General features: G+C 38.3%; 1 protein-coding gene across 1 annotated transcript; it reads left to right on the top strand.

The window, feature by feature from the left end:
- Positions 1 to 493: 493 nt before the first annotated feature.
- Positions 494 to 4,322, top strand: LOC129927736 (uncharacterized). The gene is made up of 4 exons (XM_056038169.1): positions 494 to 848; positions 1,941 to 2,104; positions 2,216 to 2,451; positions 4,278 to 4,322. The coding sequence occupies exons 1-4, from the start codon at positions 673 to 675 to the stop codon at positions 4,320 to 4,322; spliced, it is 621 nt and encodes a 206-aa protein (XP_055894144.1). The 5' UTR covers positions 494 to 672.
- The last annotated feature ends 8,597 nt before the right edge of the window (positions 4,323 to 12,919 follow it).

The following is a 12,919-nucleotide window of genomic DNA, read 5'->3' as shown; positions in this document are numbered from 1 at the left end:
TACTTTCCCCAACTAAATGTAGGCACCCATTAGAGTTGGATGGACTCAGGGACACCATAAAAATCCAGAGATTCGAACCCAGGACCACAGGTTTGGAAGCTAAACGCTTAACCACCGCGCCCCAAAAATGAAAAATATATTGATACGTAAAAATAGTGTAATAACTTTTAGGGATACACATGTTTATTTACATGGGGACATCACAAATACAGAGAACAACGTCTGCCTTGAACAGATCATCTTCATAAGTCCAAACTTGGGCGGAACTTCGTTCTCTTCGGCCTAATGTCAACATCCATCTCAGTCTAGTCTCTATAGGTGCGCACCTTCTCAGTCTAGTCTCAAACAGTGCGCACCTTTTGCACTAGCTTGGATGGCGGTGTGCATTATAATGTCATAACAATATATTCTTTTTCCATTTTGTCACTTGTGAAATGGGTAAAACTTTACAAATATTAAGCTACACTATTCCATTCTTTTTTTAAGGTGTGTTGTCTTTGTCATATCACACGGCTCTGTATCACTGGACAGCTTTATATGACCTCATCGCATTGAACCAACATGGTCAATACGACTTAACACAACAGGCATCAATAAAATACAAATTGGTGAAATTTGACTATCAAATGTTCAGACAACGACGTAAAGTATTTAAATTAAAAACAAGTCACTATGAATTCTCCAAATAGCAGTCAGGCCAGAAACGACAGCCCAGAAAAAGGATATAACCTTGACATTCCAGACGAAGTCACTGAACTAATCCAAACAATATGTTTCGTCTACATCTTCCCCGTTGTCTCGGTTTTTGGTATTTTGGCCAACTCAATGAACATGTGCATCTACTACAAGTAAGTCCATTCGTATTACATATATTTAAAAACAACTATCTTAAGAAGTACTTGTTATCAATTTGGTAATACTATATTGTAAACAAGGTGATATGTTGGAAAATTTACCCCAACCCTCTTGACCTATGTCCGAGCGAAAATCATTGTTCAAGTTCTCTAATGGAGAGCTGTTCCTTAATCTAGGTTTCACTATTTTTTTAAAATTAGGATTAATTGTATACGTCCTCTTTCTTCATTATACGTCTCAGCATTAAACCACAATACCATTTAAAAATATGCAGCCAAAAGAAACGACAGGAATATATAGACTAGATTCTTGTATTTGACTAATTCCAAATCTTACAAAGCGTCTCAGAACTTAAAACTATATTTTGATTCGTGCTTCTTGTCATTCCGTTGTTTTATACCAAATATTTGAATGTTAGCAGTAAACGTTTCAAAACGTAGAGTTTAATAGGAGAAGAACACAAATGTTCTAATTAGAGTGCCCATATGGGTCGAGCGAATGCCCTTTTATGACCTATGAACAAAGGGTAGAATTAGACTCAGAAGCCAGGAATAAGATAATGGCTCTTCCAAGACCTCTCTGTGAGGAGCTCTCTCAGTGGCTGATGATCAGTTTAAATCTAGTTTAGTCTAATATTCCAGCAAACAGAGAGTAGCCTATCACTCCGGTAAAGAAGGATGTTCAGACTAGCACTGTAACATAACTAACATGTTTAGGAAAGAGACTTATACAGCTTATACAGACTGATCTTAGAAATGTGTGGTATCACACCTTCTAGGCTTGTCTGGTTATAATTAGTGAACCTTTTAATTTTGGTAAATAACTCTTTTCCTTTATAGACCCACTTTTCTTACAAATAGTTTTCCTTTCCTCCCGAGCATACCATGGAAAGCAGCACCTTTGATAGGATTGCTTAAAGTCATCAAAGTCGCTGTAAAGAAGCTCCCTTAAAGATTACAAGTTTTGTCTGTCCAATTTTTTTTACAGCGAGATTTTGTATTTCATACTCAACATCCTTGTATTCCACATGCATAGCATGACTAGATCTAATTGTTAAATAATATATCTGTTCTTATCTCCACCAGGCATGGCATGAGCGAGTCAGTCAACATCAGCTTTTTAACTTTAGCATTCACTGACCTAGCTGGACTAGTATGTTGTCTTTGGTATGGTATCGGTATAAGTCCACTGTTGGCTTCAAGAAAAGATCTTGGTTTCGACTCTATGGACGTAGCTTTTATAACTGGAGGTAAGTTATTTCTTTCTTCCAAAGCTTATATCAACTCACTCTGTATGTCGGCTTAAATTTGTGTAAACGTTATTTCTCCCACTTCCCATTCTTGAATAAATTTTTTCGTAGTCATGTGGACATTTTCTTGGCTGTTTGAAACTCTTAATTCTACTACAAGTATTTTTACCTACTACAACATGAGTACAAAGTATAAAGACACGTTTAGAGGAATGATACATTCTTTTCATGGCACTCCAGTTGAATACATTTATCCACAATCAGATAAAACATCTGAAGTAAGCGATACATATGATGAATCAAGTGATGGTCTTCCAAAATCACTTTCTCCAGAAGAGGAAGAAGCTGTAATTAAGTCCAAAGACTTCGGATATATCTAGCCTGGAATTTTATCCGAGGAACTGCGAGCAAAATTATTTTAAAGGGTAGCTTATTTTTCCAAAATAAAGATGAACAGTATTTGTTTCCAGTAGAGTTTACCTAAACAAAATCACGAAGTTTGACATCATGGTTCATTAGAAAGCTTCCAACAAGAGAAATATTCAACCGATCTTTGCTCCTCATCTCTCCACACTTGGGAAGTCTATTTGGTTTTGCATGCATAAGTGAAGGAAATCGCTGACAGGGTCGTCAACAAAAGTGCTTCAGGGACACCCTCAAAGCTTCTCTGAAGGCGTTCAGCATAGACCCAGCCAACTGGGAGACAGAGGCACATAACAGAGCATCATGGCGTCGAGACATGAAAACTGGCGCACAGGTTGCTGAGGAAAAGAGAACAGCGCAGGCAGAAGAAAATTGCCGGAGAAGAAAAGCAAGGCCAATGACAATAGCTCCAGCTGAATAACCTGCCTGGTGTGCAGCCGAACATTCCGGGCTCACATAGGTCTCACCAGCCACATAGGGAGGCATAAAATCCCAGTGCAAAGCCCTCTGGATGACAAAGTGGTCATTATCGAGCCACGATGGACGAACCATATGCATGCGTACTGTTTTCTGAGGAATCAGAAAAGACATCTAGTGCATTGAGCTAACCTGGGGTTGGTTTCACCAAATAGAAGAAACCTGAGAGACTGAAAGAACATGACAAGCTCATTTGAAGTGGACGTTAGAAGAAGAAAAGCTTAAGGCAGAACCAGATGAACTGTCACATATGTTTCATGCGCAAATTTTGAAAATCAGCAGTATTGAAGAGACATTCTGAAGCGTGTAGCAGCACCTATTAAGTACTTAGCAAAAACATACTCAAGTTTACGTGGTGACCACGAAAAACTGAATACACCCATTCCTGAAAACTTCCTAGCATCTTGAAAATTTCTTTCAGAATTTGCTGAAGTTACGAAACACCACTTACATAGAATGGGGGGGGGGCGCGATGGCTGAGTGATTAAACGCTTGGCTTTCGAACATTGGGTCCTGAGATTAAATCTCAGTGAAGACTGATTTTGAATTCCGGGATTTGATTTTTAGGGCGCCCCTGAGTTCCCCTAACTCTAATGAGTACCTGACTTTAGTGCGGTTAGTCGTTGTGCTGGCCACATAACACCCTGCTCGTTAACCGTTGGTCAAATAAACAGATGATCTTAACATCATCTGTCCTTTAGATCACAAAATCTGAAAGGGCTACGTTACTTAATTTACATTTCACTTACATAAGTATGACATTATGGGAAGACACGTTATTTGTCACCAGAAATTCAAAATGAGTTAATTAACTTGATGGGCAATAAAGTTAGGGATTCAATTGTTGGGAAAGTCAAGCAAGTTTGTTACTTTTCTCCAATGCTTGATTCCACCCCAGATGTTTCTCATCAAGAACAGGTATCTCTAATAGTTCCTTACTTGGATGTTGATAATTTCGAAATAAAAGAGTCATTCATTGGTTACTTTGAACATTTTGAAACCTGATGGAGAACATTATGAAGAACTTGTTCAGAAAACTCTTAAAGACATTGGACTGGACTTTGTTCTGTGCAGAGGTCAAACCTATGATAACGCAGCCACAAAGAGTGGTCGGCTGTCTCTTAGACATAAATCCAAAGGCAACATTTCTTAACTGTGATAATCACTCTATGAACCTGGCAGCTCTTCATTCTGCTGAGATAGATCCAGCAATAGTCACCTCTTGTTTGGAACTGTAGATGAATTGTTCAACTTTTATTCCAATGCACCCCAGAGATGGGCCAAACTGAAGGAAGCTGGAGCCTTGAGTTTGAAATAGGAGAGTAATACAAGGTGGTTGGCAAGAGAAGAAGCTGCAGTTTCTTTGCATCACGATAAAATGCTCACGGTGTTGGAGAACCTTTCTGAATCAACAACTGAAAGATTGAACAAACCTTGCAACATCCATTCGAATACTGCTACTTAGGCCACTTCCATTGCGTCATTGGAGAGCTCATTCTCAAAGCTCAAGTTAATCAAAGGCTATCTCAGGAGCACAACGACGCAAGAAAGGCTTAGCGTGGTTTAATGTCAGTGGAGTCACAAATACTAGACACTATCGATATAGATGATGTTATAGATGTCTTTGCTGCACAGAAAGCAAGACGTGAAGCGAAATGAATTGAGATTTATCAATTGTACCTGATTTCGCCAATGAACAACAGTATTATTTATTTAAAGATTGTTAATGATTATTTCGTGTTAATGTTACGGATATACTGTACCAATTTGAATGTAGGTCATGGTAGTGACTGAGACTAGACTGCTCCCGTTGTGAAATAAACAGTTATACCTAACACGCCTGTTGGTTGTTCACTCTATTTGTGGAGTTGTATTATTCGTCTACATGTCTGTAATCATGAACACGAACAGAAGCACGCGACCAATTTGCTGAACATAACATGGTATACAGACTCAGATTAGACATTTACATCTCTACAAGAGACACATTACATGTGTTAACTGGAGACTCACTAGCCATGTTTGTTCTCAGAATAAACATCCATAATCTATTCCTGTTTATCTACGTTGAGTTGTCATTGCTTTTTGTTATGCACCTTCTTATTATTTTATTTAACTCAATGTTTTATGATTATATTTTTGATTATTTTCAGCTTTTCCCCGTGTGTCAATATCAAAGGTAACTTTTTGGATTACTGTGTACATCTCACTGGAGAGATGTTATTGTATAGTGGCGCCACTGCACGTCAAGACTTTGATAACACCAAGAACGACAATCTTGATACTGACTGTACTGTACGTGATTGGAGTTCTCATCGGTTTTCCAGTATTATACATCGGTGTGCTCTTTCTCTACTGGAAAACGGACTCAGTTCACAACAGGTCGTTTCTAGCTATGGGATATAGAGAGGATTACTTTAGCGTGAATAACGTGGTGACTCCAATCATCTTCACTTCTTTCATAGCGTCTTTTGTTGTCCTCATTGTCTCCACAGTCACGTTGACAGCAGCACTCCAGAGAAAATCGAAATGGCGTACTTCGAAAAACACGGTTGTACAGGCAAACAATTTGTCCAGGCGGGACACAACTCTGAGCAAAACTATTATAATTCTATCGGCCGTTCTGATAGTGTATTATCTCCCTTACACTATCAACACTATTCTTCTAGCAACTATTGATGGTTTTACCTTGTACGGCAAGTACAATAATTTTTTCGTTGTCATGTGGACATTTTCTTGGCTGTTTGAAACTTTGAATTCTGCTATAACTATTTTTATCTACTACAACATGAGTACGAAGTATAAAGAGACGTTTAGAGAAGTGATGCCTTCTTTTCATGGCACATTATTGGAAACATGGACACGACAATGTCATACAAACTTAAAACGTGTATAATTTAAAGATGCTCATAACAATCTTTGGCGTAATGCATAGCTCGATACATATGGATTAAAATAACAACTACACATACACACACATAAATATATATATACACAGTGCTTTTTTTGCGTACCGCACCTTTTCAATGTGGAGAAAAAATATTACTTTGTTTTGCATTTTAAAGTTTATTATTAATGTATTCATAGTTAAAACTTCGACAATTCATCACTGAGTACCGGCATCTATTTTTTTTTTTTAAAAAAAATGCAATATATATATATATATACTCTGTGGCATTTTACATTGGAGAAGTATTTGTTTTCCCTTTGTAATTTCTAATGTGACTAAAGAGGCCAATCCTTGATACATAAATCGGTCACAGGTTCTGACCGCATAATGCTGTTGCACTTTCACCTTTTTTTTACATCTGATGTTTATGCCCTCTGCAATTCAGGACACTTCCTTAATACTTACTTCCTGTCTGGATCTATCCCATACCTGATTTGCTGTTGTCAGTTTTGAAGAGCTTCATGTCTTGTTTGCATGCATCTGTATACCTTCAAAGTGGCTGAACGGCGGCTCCTGTCGCTATTCTGAAGAATGTCTTGTGGGAGTCGACCTTGTGGCATTTTGTGAACATGACCAAGCCTGCCAAGGCGTCTTCTACTGATAATTAAAAGAAAATTAATTAATTAGTACTAATTGATTAACTAATTGATACATTTTTCAATTGATTTGTGTATTATCATCGATTATGACTAAATGTGCAAAATTTTAACTTGATCTGAGAATGGGAAGTGGAAGAAAGAACGTGACAAAACGTAATTAGGGGATTAAATCCATAAATACATCTAAACCTCTCATTTAGTAACATTTATGCCCCTTATTTCAATATCATACAAAACAATTAATCATCAATAATCCACATATCAATTGGTATATTTTTATAAATGTATATCTTGTCAACACAGTCAGTTATAACTTTATTTGAGAATGGGAAATAGGAGATAAAAACATGTACAAACTTTTTAGTTGTGTTTTAAATTTATATATAATTTATAATTTTATGTATGAATACTTTAAAAGAATTACTTACTAACATATATTACATATTTACTTAAAATTCTGATAATCTCATATTCTAATAATAATAGTAATTTCTAGTGATCTTCTATTCACATTCAAACGACTAAGTTGAAAATGAAGCTTGCAGTAATCTAGTACATATATATTTTTTTACCGTCAAGCTCTTCTTCTACCGTTAAGTGATATGGTAACTTTTTTAGGAGCAGGCCAAAACTTAAAAGAACAATTTTGGCGGACCTTTATATTAGAACTAGGCACATATAGAAGCCAAGTATCGAAATATATAACAGTCTTTATGAACTAATTTTGTTTCATTGCAAATTGTTGCAATTTAACTTGAGTGGGCAGGCCACATTTGCAGCATGGAAGACCCCGCATCCTAAAACGACTCCTGAATGGCCAACTAAGGAAAGCGCTCACAAGGTGGACCAAGAAAACGCTCTAGGGACACCCTCAATACTTCTCTGAAAGCCTTCAGCATTGACCCTATCAACTCAGACTGAGACGAAATCACGTGATAAAGCATCATAGCGTCGCGCTGTGAAAAGTGGCGCACTAATTGCAGAGGACAAGAAAACAGCGCTGGCAGAAGAAAAGCGCTAGAGAAGAAAAGCAAGGCCACTAGCACCAGCTGGAATAATCTGCCCAAAGTGCAGCTGAACATTCCGGGATCACATAGGTCTCACCAGCCAAATGAGGAAGCACAAAACCTCAATGCAAAGCCCTCCAGTCCTCTAGATGACAAAAGTGGTCGTCATCAAACCACAAGATATATAACTATATATATAATTCAATGGTTCAAATCGCAACAAAAAGACACTTGACATTGTGTGAATCACATTTTGTTTAAACTATTAGGTGTAACGAAACCTATGGAGGGCAGGATACGACTTTTCTGTAGGCCGTAGTTGGCCCGCGGGACGTATTTTGCCAACCACTGATTTAACAGATAAGATCATGTAGAATCGTAGATGGTGATTAAATTGCAGCCACCTTTAAGGAATGTTTAGAATACTTTAAAAAAAAAACCTGAGACTCATCTCATTGTAAATGTTTTTTATACTTAGAATTTGAGTTCATGTTTATATCTTATCCACTGACAACATTGTTTTCTAGAAAATAAATAAAGTTAGCACTAGTTTTATACTTTTAAAATAAGAATCTTCTCAATATTTAAAAAGGTCAAAATTCTATTCTTGTTAGTATAAGTGAGGATGGTTTAACTAAAAAAATTAAAATACCAATATATTTATATTTCTTTAGGCGCAGGATATTTAAGCTCTGGATGTTCTGACGCTAGAAATTCTAACGATAACTAAAATAAAATACACTTCTATAAAAAAAACAACAAGGTTACAAAGACAGTTTGTGTGGAAACACAAACTAAAAATTGGCCCCCGAAGTGGTCCACCCAGGCAGGCTTCAATATTTTCAGAAAGAACATCCGAATGAAATTATATCAAAGACAAATGAGAGATAAGAATGGAGAAAGAAGGTTGACAGATCTTGTGTAGTGCCCCAATGGTCCAGCAGATCAAAGGATAGGTGCAAGTGAATGCAAAGTTAGATGTGAACCTCTCCTAACTAGTTCCCCTTTCAGACCTTGTGGTCTATAGGGCAGATGATGTAAAGTTCATCTGTTTCTGTGGCCTACGGTTAACGAGGTTGTCATGTAGCCAACACAACGACCAACCACCTTTACTTTTCCCCAACTAATGTCATGTACCCATGAGAGTTGTGTGGACTCAGAGGCGCCCAAAGATTCCGAAGTTGAAACTCCCAGTCTTCACCAGGATTCGAACCCTGGACCCCCGGTTCGGAAGCCAAGCGCTTTACCGCTCAGCTACCACGCCTCCCCTGGTCTAACTGAAATCATATAATTGATGTAATTGTTTTGAAAAGGCCCAATCTCTTAATCGAAAAAAAAGTAGCAGTTGCATCAGAACTTTGAATGGTCTAAAATATTGTTAGGTCGGATTTTCACTATCTTTTATAGTTTACGAGATCTAAACGGGACAGACGGACAGACATTTCACACAAAACTAGTAGCGTCTTTTCCCTTTCGGGGGCCGCTAAAAATAACATTCTCTATGTACACTTCTACTCTTTCCAAGTGATATATCAGGTTTATCATATATTATATTATATCTGTTTTACATATTTAAAAAAAAAGGTTAACATCATAGGTCCTTAGACTTCAGCATTCAGTTTCTCTATTAACTTTCACAACCATATGGGAGTACAAAGACCACGTAGAATATTGTTTTTATTCTATTTGGAAGGGTTAGGGTTAGGGTACAACTTTCATATTTTCCAGTTCACTCTGGACTTCAGTTAATTATATAAACACAACTTGGCTACTTACCTATGAAGCAAACGTCCAACTCCAAGTTTCGCTACCCTGTGAATAAAATGAGAAATGGATGGGAACTTAACTCTGTGAAAAAGCCGGAGCAGCCCACATTTCTTTACTTATTTACAACAGAAAACTGTAACGTTGTTAAACTGTTATTAGCCGTTGCTTTGAAGCAAACAGCTTGGTGCTGAGGTGGAAACTTTTGACGACAAATCTGCGACAGCCACAGAGGAATATCTGTTCTTTTTAATGCCGGACCATTCTAGCGCATATCTTCATTGGCTCAGATTTTGTCTTAAATTGCTAAACGAAATAAAACACGGATTTAGAGAGAAGCTTGGAACTACGGACTTAATCTTTGCTGCAAGGCAAATTCAGGACAAATACGTAGGACTAAATACTGAGTGGTTTTAAATCTACATGCACCACACTAAAGATTTTGAGTAGGAGAATTCTTGACAATCATGTCCCAGCACAAATGACCGAAAATTCAGAACTCTGGTAAGAATCTTCTAAGAGGACATGAAAAACTCATGTTCAGAAGAGAGAATAGTCGTAAGTGACATTTCCAGTATCCAGATATAAGAATTGTGCCATGGCACTTTCATTTTCTATTATCCTGACTAATACATTCACGGAACGTGATGGTGATGGAATAAATATCGCATTTTGTATTAAAGATGGTGTCTTTAACCCCAAGCGACTAGAGGCATATGCAAAGTTAACAGAAAGAAATTAAATATAAAGAAGGTTACTAGGAGAATTTGTGTGTTAAGTATAAGTTAAAGTGAAATTCAAAACCAAGGCTTTCATTTTTCACCACCAAAATTTTTGGACTAAATGTCTAGTGAGACCAAGCTAGAATATAATATTTAAATTTGTTGAGAGAATTAGCCCTTTAGCTCATGGCGCCCGTTATAATAGATTTTGTTTTGAAAGAAAAAGTATGTGTCTAAAATCCCAAGTAATATTTTATTATTATTTCGTTAGATTAAAAAAGTACAACTAATCTACTTTGAAAAAAAAAAGATTCGCAACTCTTATTTGATTGTACAAGGCTGAAAACATGGCTATAGGAAAAAGGTTTTTTATTAAATATAAAAATTAAATTTTCACCCAACTTTGGCTATTAAAATTATAGCGTTTGATATTCGAAATAAATTTAGTTGCGTTCGAATTCAGATCCGCCCCTCCATTTTAATGCTTTTAAAAACCGATTAAGGTAAAATTCACTCAGGTATCTCTTTCTTCCTCCCCACCCCCCATTGTCCCAACTGGTCCAGACAAGTGATAGGATCATAGCGTAGTGAGACAAGTGATAGGATCATAGCGTAGTGAAACAAGTGATAGGATCATAGCGTAGTGAGACAAGTGATAGGATCATAGCGTAGTGAGACAAGTGATAGGATCATAGCGTAGTGAGACAAGTGATAGGATCATAGCGTAGTGAGACAAGTGATAGGATCATAGCGTAGTGAGACAAGTGATAGGATCATAGCGTAGTGAGACAAGTGATAGGATCATAGCGTAGTGAGACAAATGATAGGATCATAGCGTAGTGAGACAAGTGATAGGATCATAGCGTAGTGAGACAAGTGATAGGATCATAGCGTAGTGAGACAAGTGATAGGATCATAGCGTAGTGAGAAAGCAAAAAGCATGAAATTGCGCTAAACAAAAACAATTGGTGAAAATATTTCTAATCGCACATATTTATTGCTGTTGGTCTAGATCTATTACAATTTAATTATATGACTAATCCCAACTAATTGATACAATTACACTTCGTAAAAGTTTTTTTTTTTTTAGAAAAAGTATTTTTATATTTCTCTAGTTAAAGATGTGTGTTAGATTGGAGAAAACGATGTATAAAGGTATACTTTGTTCTCTGCAATTATCTTGCTACTGACAATACAGGGCCATTAGAAATTGTCATGTTGAGTTGTGGATCGCACTTGGAGCCCTAAGGGCAGCAAAAGCGAAGAAGAGCTCCTTTCTACCGGCCTACACCTCGTATACACCGTTCTGTCTGACGGGGGGTGAGACTTGGGGTTAAACTCATGTTTAGTTTGACGTTTACTTCCAGTGGCATGGACGCTCAGGACTCGCGGGCTAGAGACGCGTCTGCAGGCCGCATACACTGAGTCTCCGCCATTTTCCATTGTCCTACCAGTCTAAATGTGCGGGGCGAGCCATTTCTGTAACAGCCTCTTGAGGGACATCGCCTGGACATTGTCAGATCGCTATGGGAGCTCTTTTACATCCCCACACAGTGCAACGAGGTTTCCCTGGCACTCTCTTAGGCACTCCCACGGGAACTTTGTTGTGCTACCCTTTGGCTTAGTCGTCCCCTCTCACGACCGTTTCTACCTGGGGGCTACTGTGAGGCGGGGCAGCGTGCCCGGGCAATACAGGGCCAGACTGTTACATTGCATGCCTCCCCCCCCCAACTCCTTAAAAGGTTTCAATGGAAATTCACTAAATTATTGCTTTGGTAATGACAAATTTAAATACATTTACGCTGACTCTCCTTTTTTTGTCTATTTAGTAAGCAATTTTTTTTCACAAATCTTTGTTCTCTTTGTGAGGCTCCTCTTTGAAAATGAGGCTTTGGGCTACTTCACTCTCTGCACTGCAGTCTATTAGGCTTTGGGCTACTTCACTCTCTGTACTTCAGTCTATATGGCTTTGGGCTACTTCACTCTCTGCACTGCAGTCTATATGGCTTTGGGCTACTTCACTCTCTGTACTGCAGTCTATTTGGCTTTGGGCTACTTCACTCTCTGTACTGCAGTCTATTTGGCTTTGGGCTACTTCACTCTCTGCACTGCAGTCTATTTGGCTTTGGGCTACTTCACTCTCTGCACTGTAGTCTATTTGGCTTTGGGCTACTTCACTCTCTGTACTGCAGTCTATTTGGCTTTGGGCTACTTCACTCTCTGCACTGCAGTCTATTTGGCTTTGGGCTACTTCACTCTCTGCACTGTAGTCTATTTGGCTTTGGGCTATTTCACTCTCTGTACTGCAGTCTATTTGGCTTTGGGCTACTTCACTCTCTGCACTGTAGTCTATTTGGCTTTGGGCTACTTCACTCTCTGTACTGCAGTCTATTTGGCTTTGGGCTACTTCACTCTCTGCACTGCAGTCTATTTGGCTTTGGGCTACTTCACTCTCTGCACTGTAGTCTATTTGGCTTTGGGCTATTTCACTCTCTGTACTGCAGTCTATTTGGCTTTGGGCTACTTCACTCTCTGTACTGCAGTCTATTTGGCTTTGGGCTACTTCACTCTCTGTACTGCAGTCTATTTGGCTTTGGGCTATTTCACTCTCTGTACTGCAGTCTATTTGGCTTTGGGCTACTTCACTCTCTGCACTGTAGTCTATTTGGCTTTGGGCTACTTCACTCTCTGCACTGTAGTCTATTTGGCTTTGGGCTACTTCACTCTCTGTACTGCAGTCTATTTGGCTTTGGGCTACTTCACTCTCTGCACTGCAGTCTATTTGGCTTTGGGCTACTTCACTCTCTGCACTGTAGTCTATTTGGCTTTGGGCTATTTCACTCTCTGTACTGCAGTCTATTTGGCTTTGGGCT

Source organism: Biomphalaria glabrata, chromosome 8 (genome assembly GCF_947242115.1).
Source record: "Biomphalaria glabrata chromosome 8, xgBioGlab47.1, whole genome shotgun sequence".
NCBI lineage: Eukaryota > Metazoa > Mollusca > Gastropoda > Planorbidae > Biomphalaria > Biomphalaria glabrata.
Note: the sequence above shows the minus strand (reverse complement) of the source record. Positions and strands in the feature narration are given on the sequence as shown.

What these genes read in the sequence shown, in the direction of transcription:
- LOC129927736 (XM_056038169.1), top strand. Translation starts at nt 673, where the DNA reads ATGAATTCTCCAAATAGCAGTCAGGCCAGAAACGACAGCCCAGAAAAA. An exon ending in AACATGTGCATCTACTACAA is followed by an intron (nt 849 to 1,940) that starts GTAAGTCCATTC and finishes TATCTCCACCAG; the next exon opens with GCATGGCATGAGCGAGTCAG. An exon ending in CTCCAGAAGAGGAAGAAGCT is followed by an intron (nt 2,452 to 4,277) that starts GTAATTAAGTCC and finishes AATGCACCCCAG; the next exon opens with AGATGGGCCAAACTGAAGGA.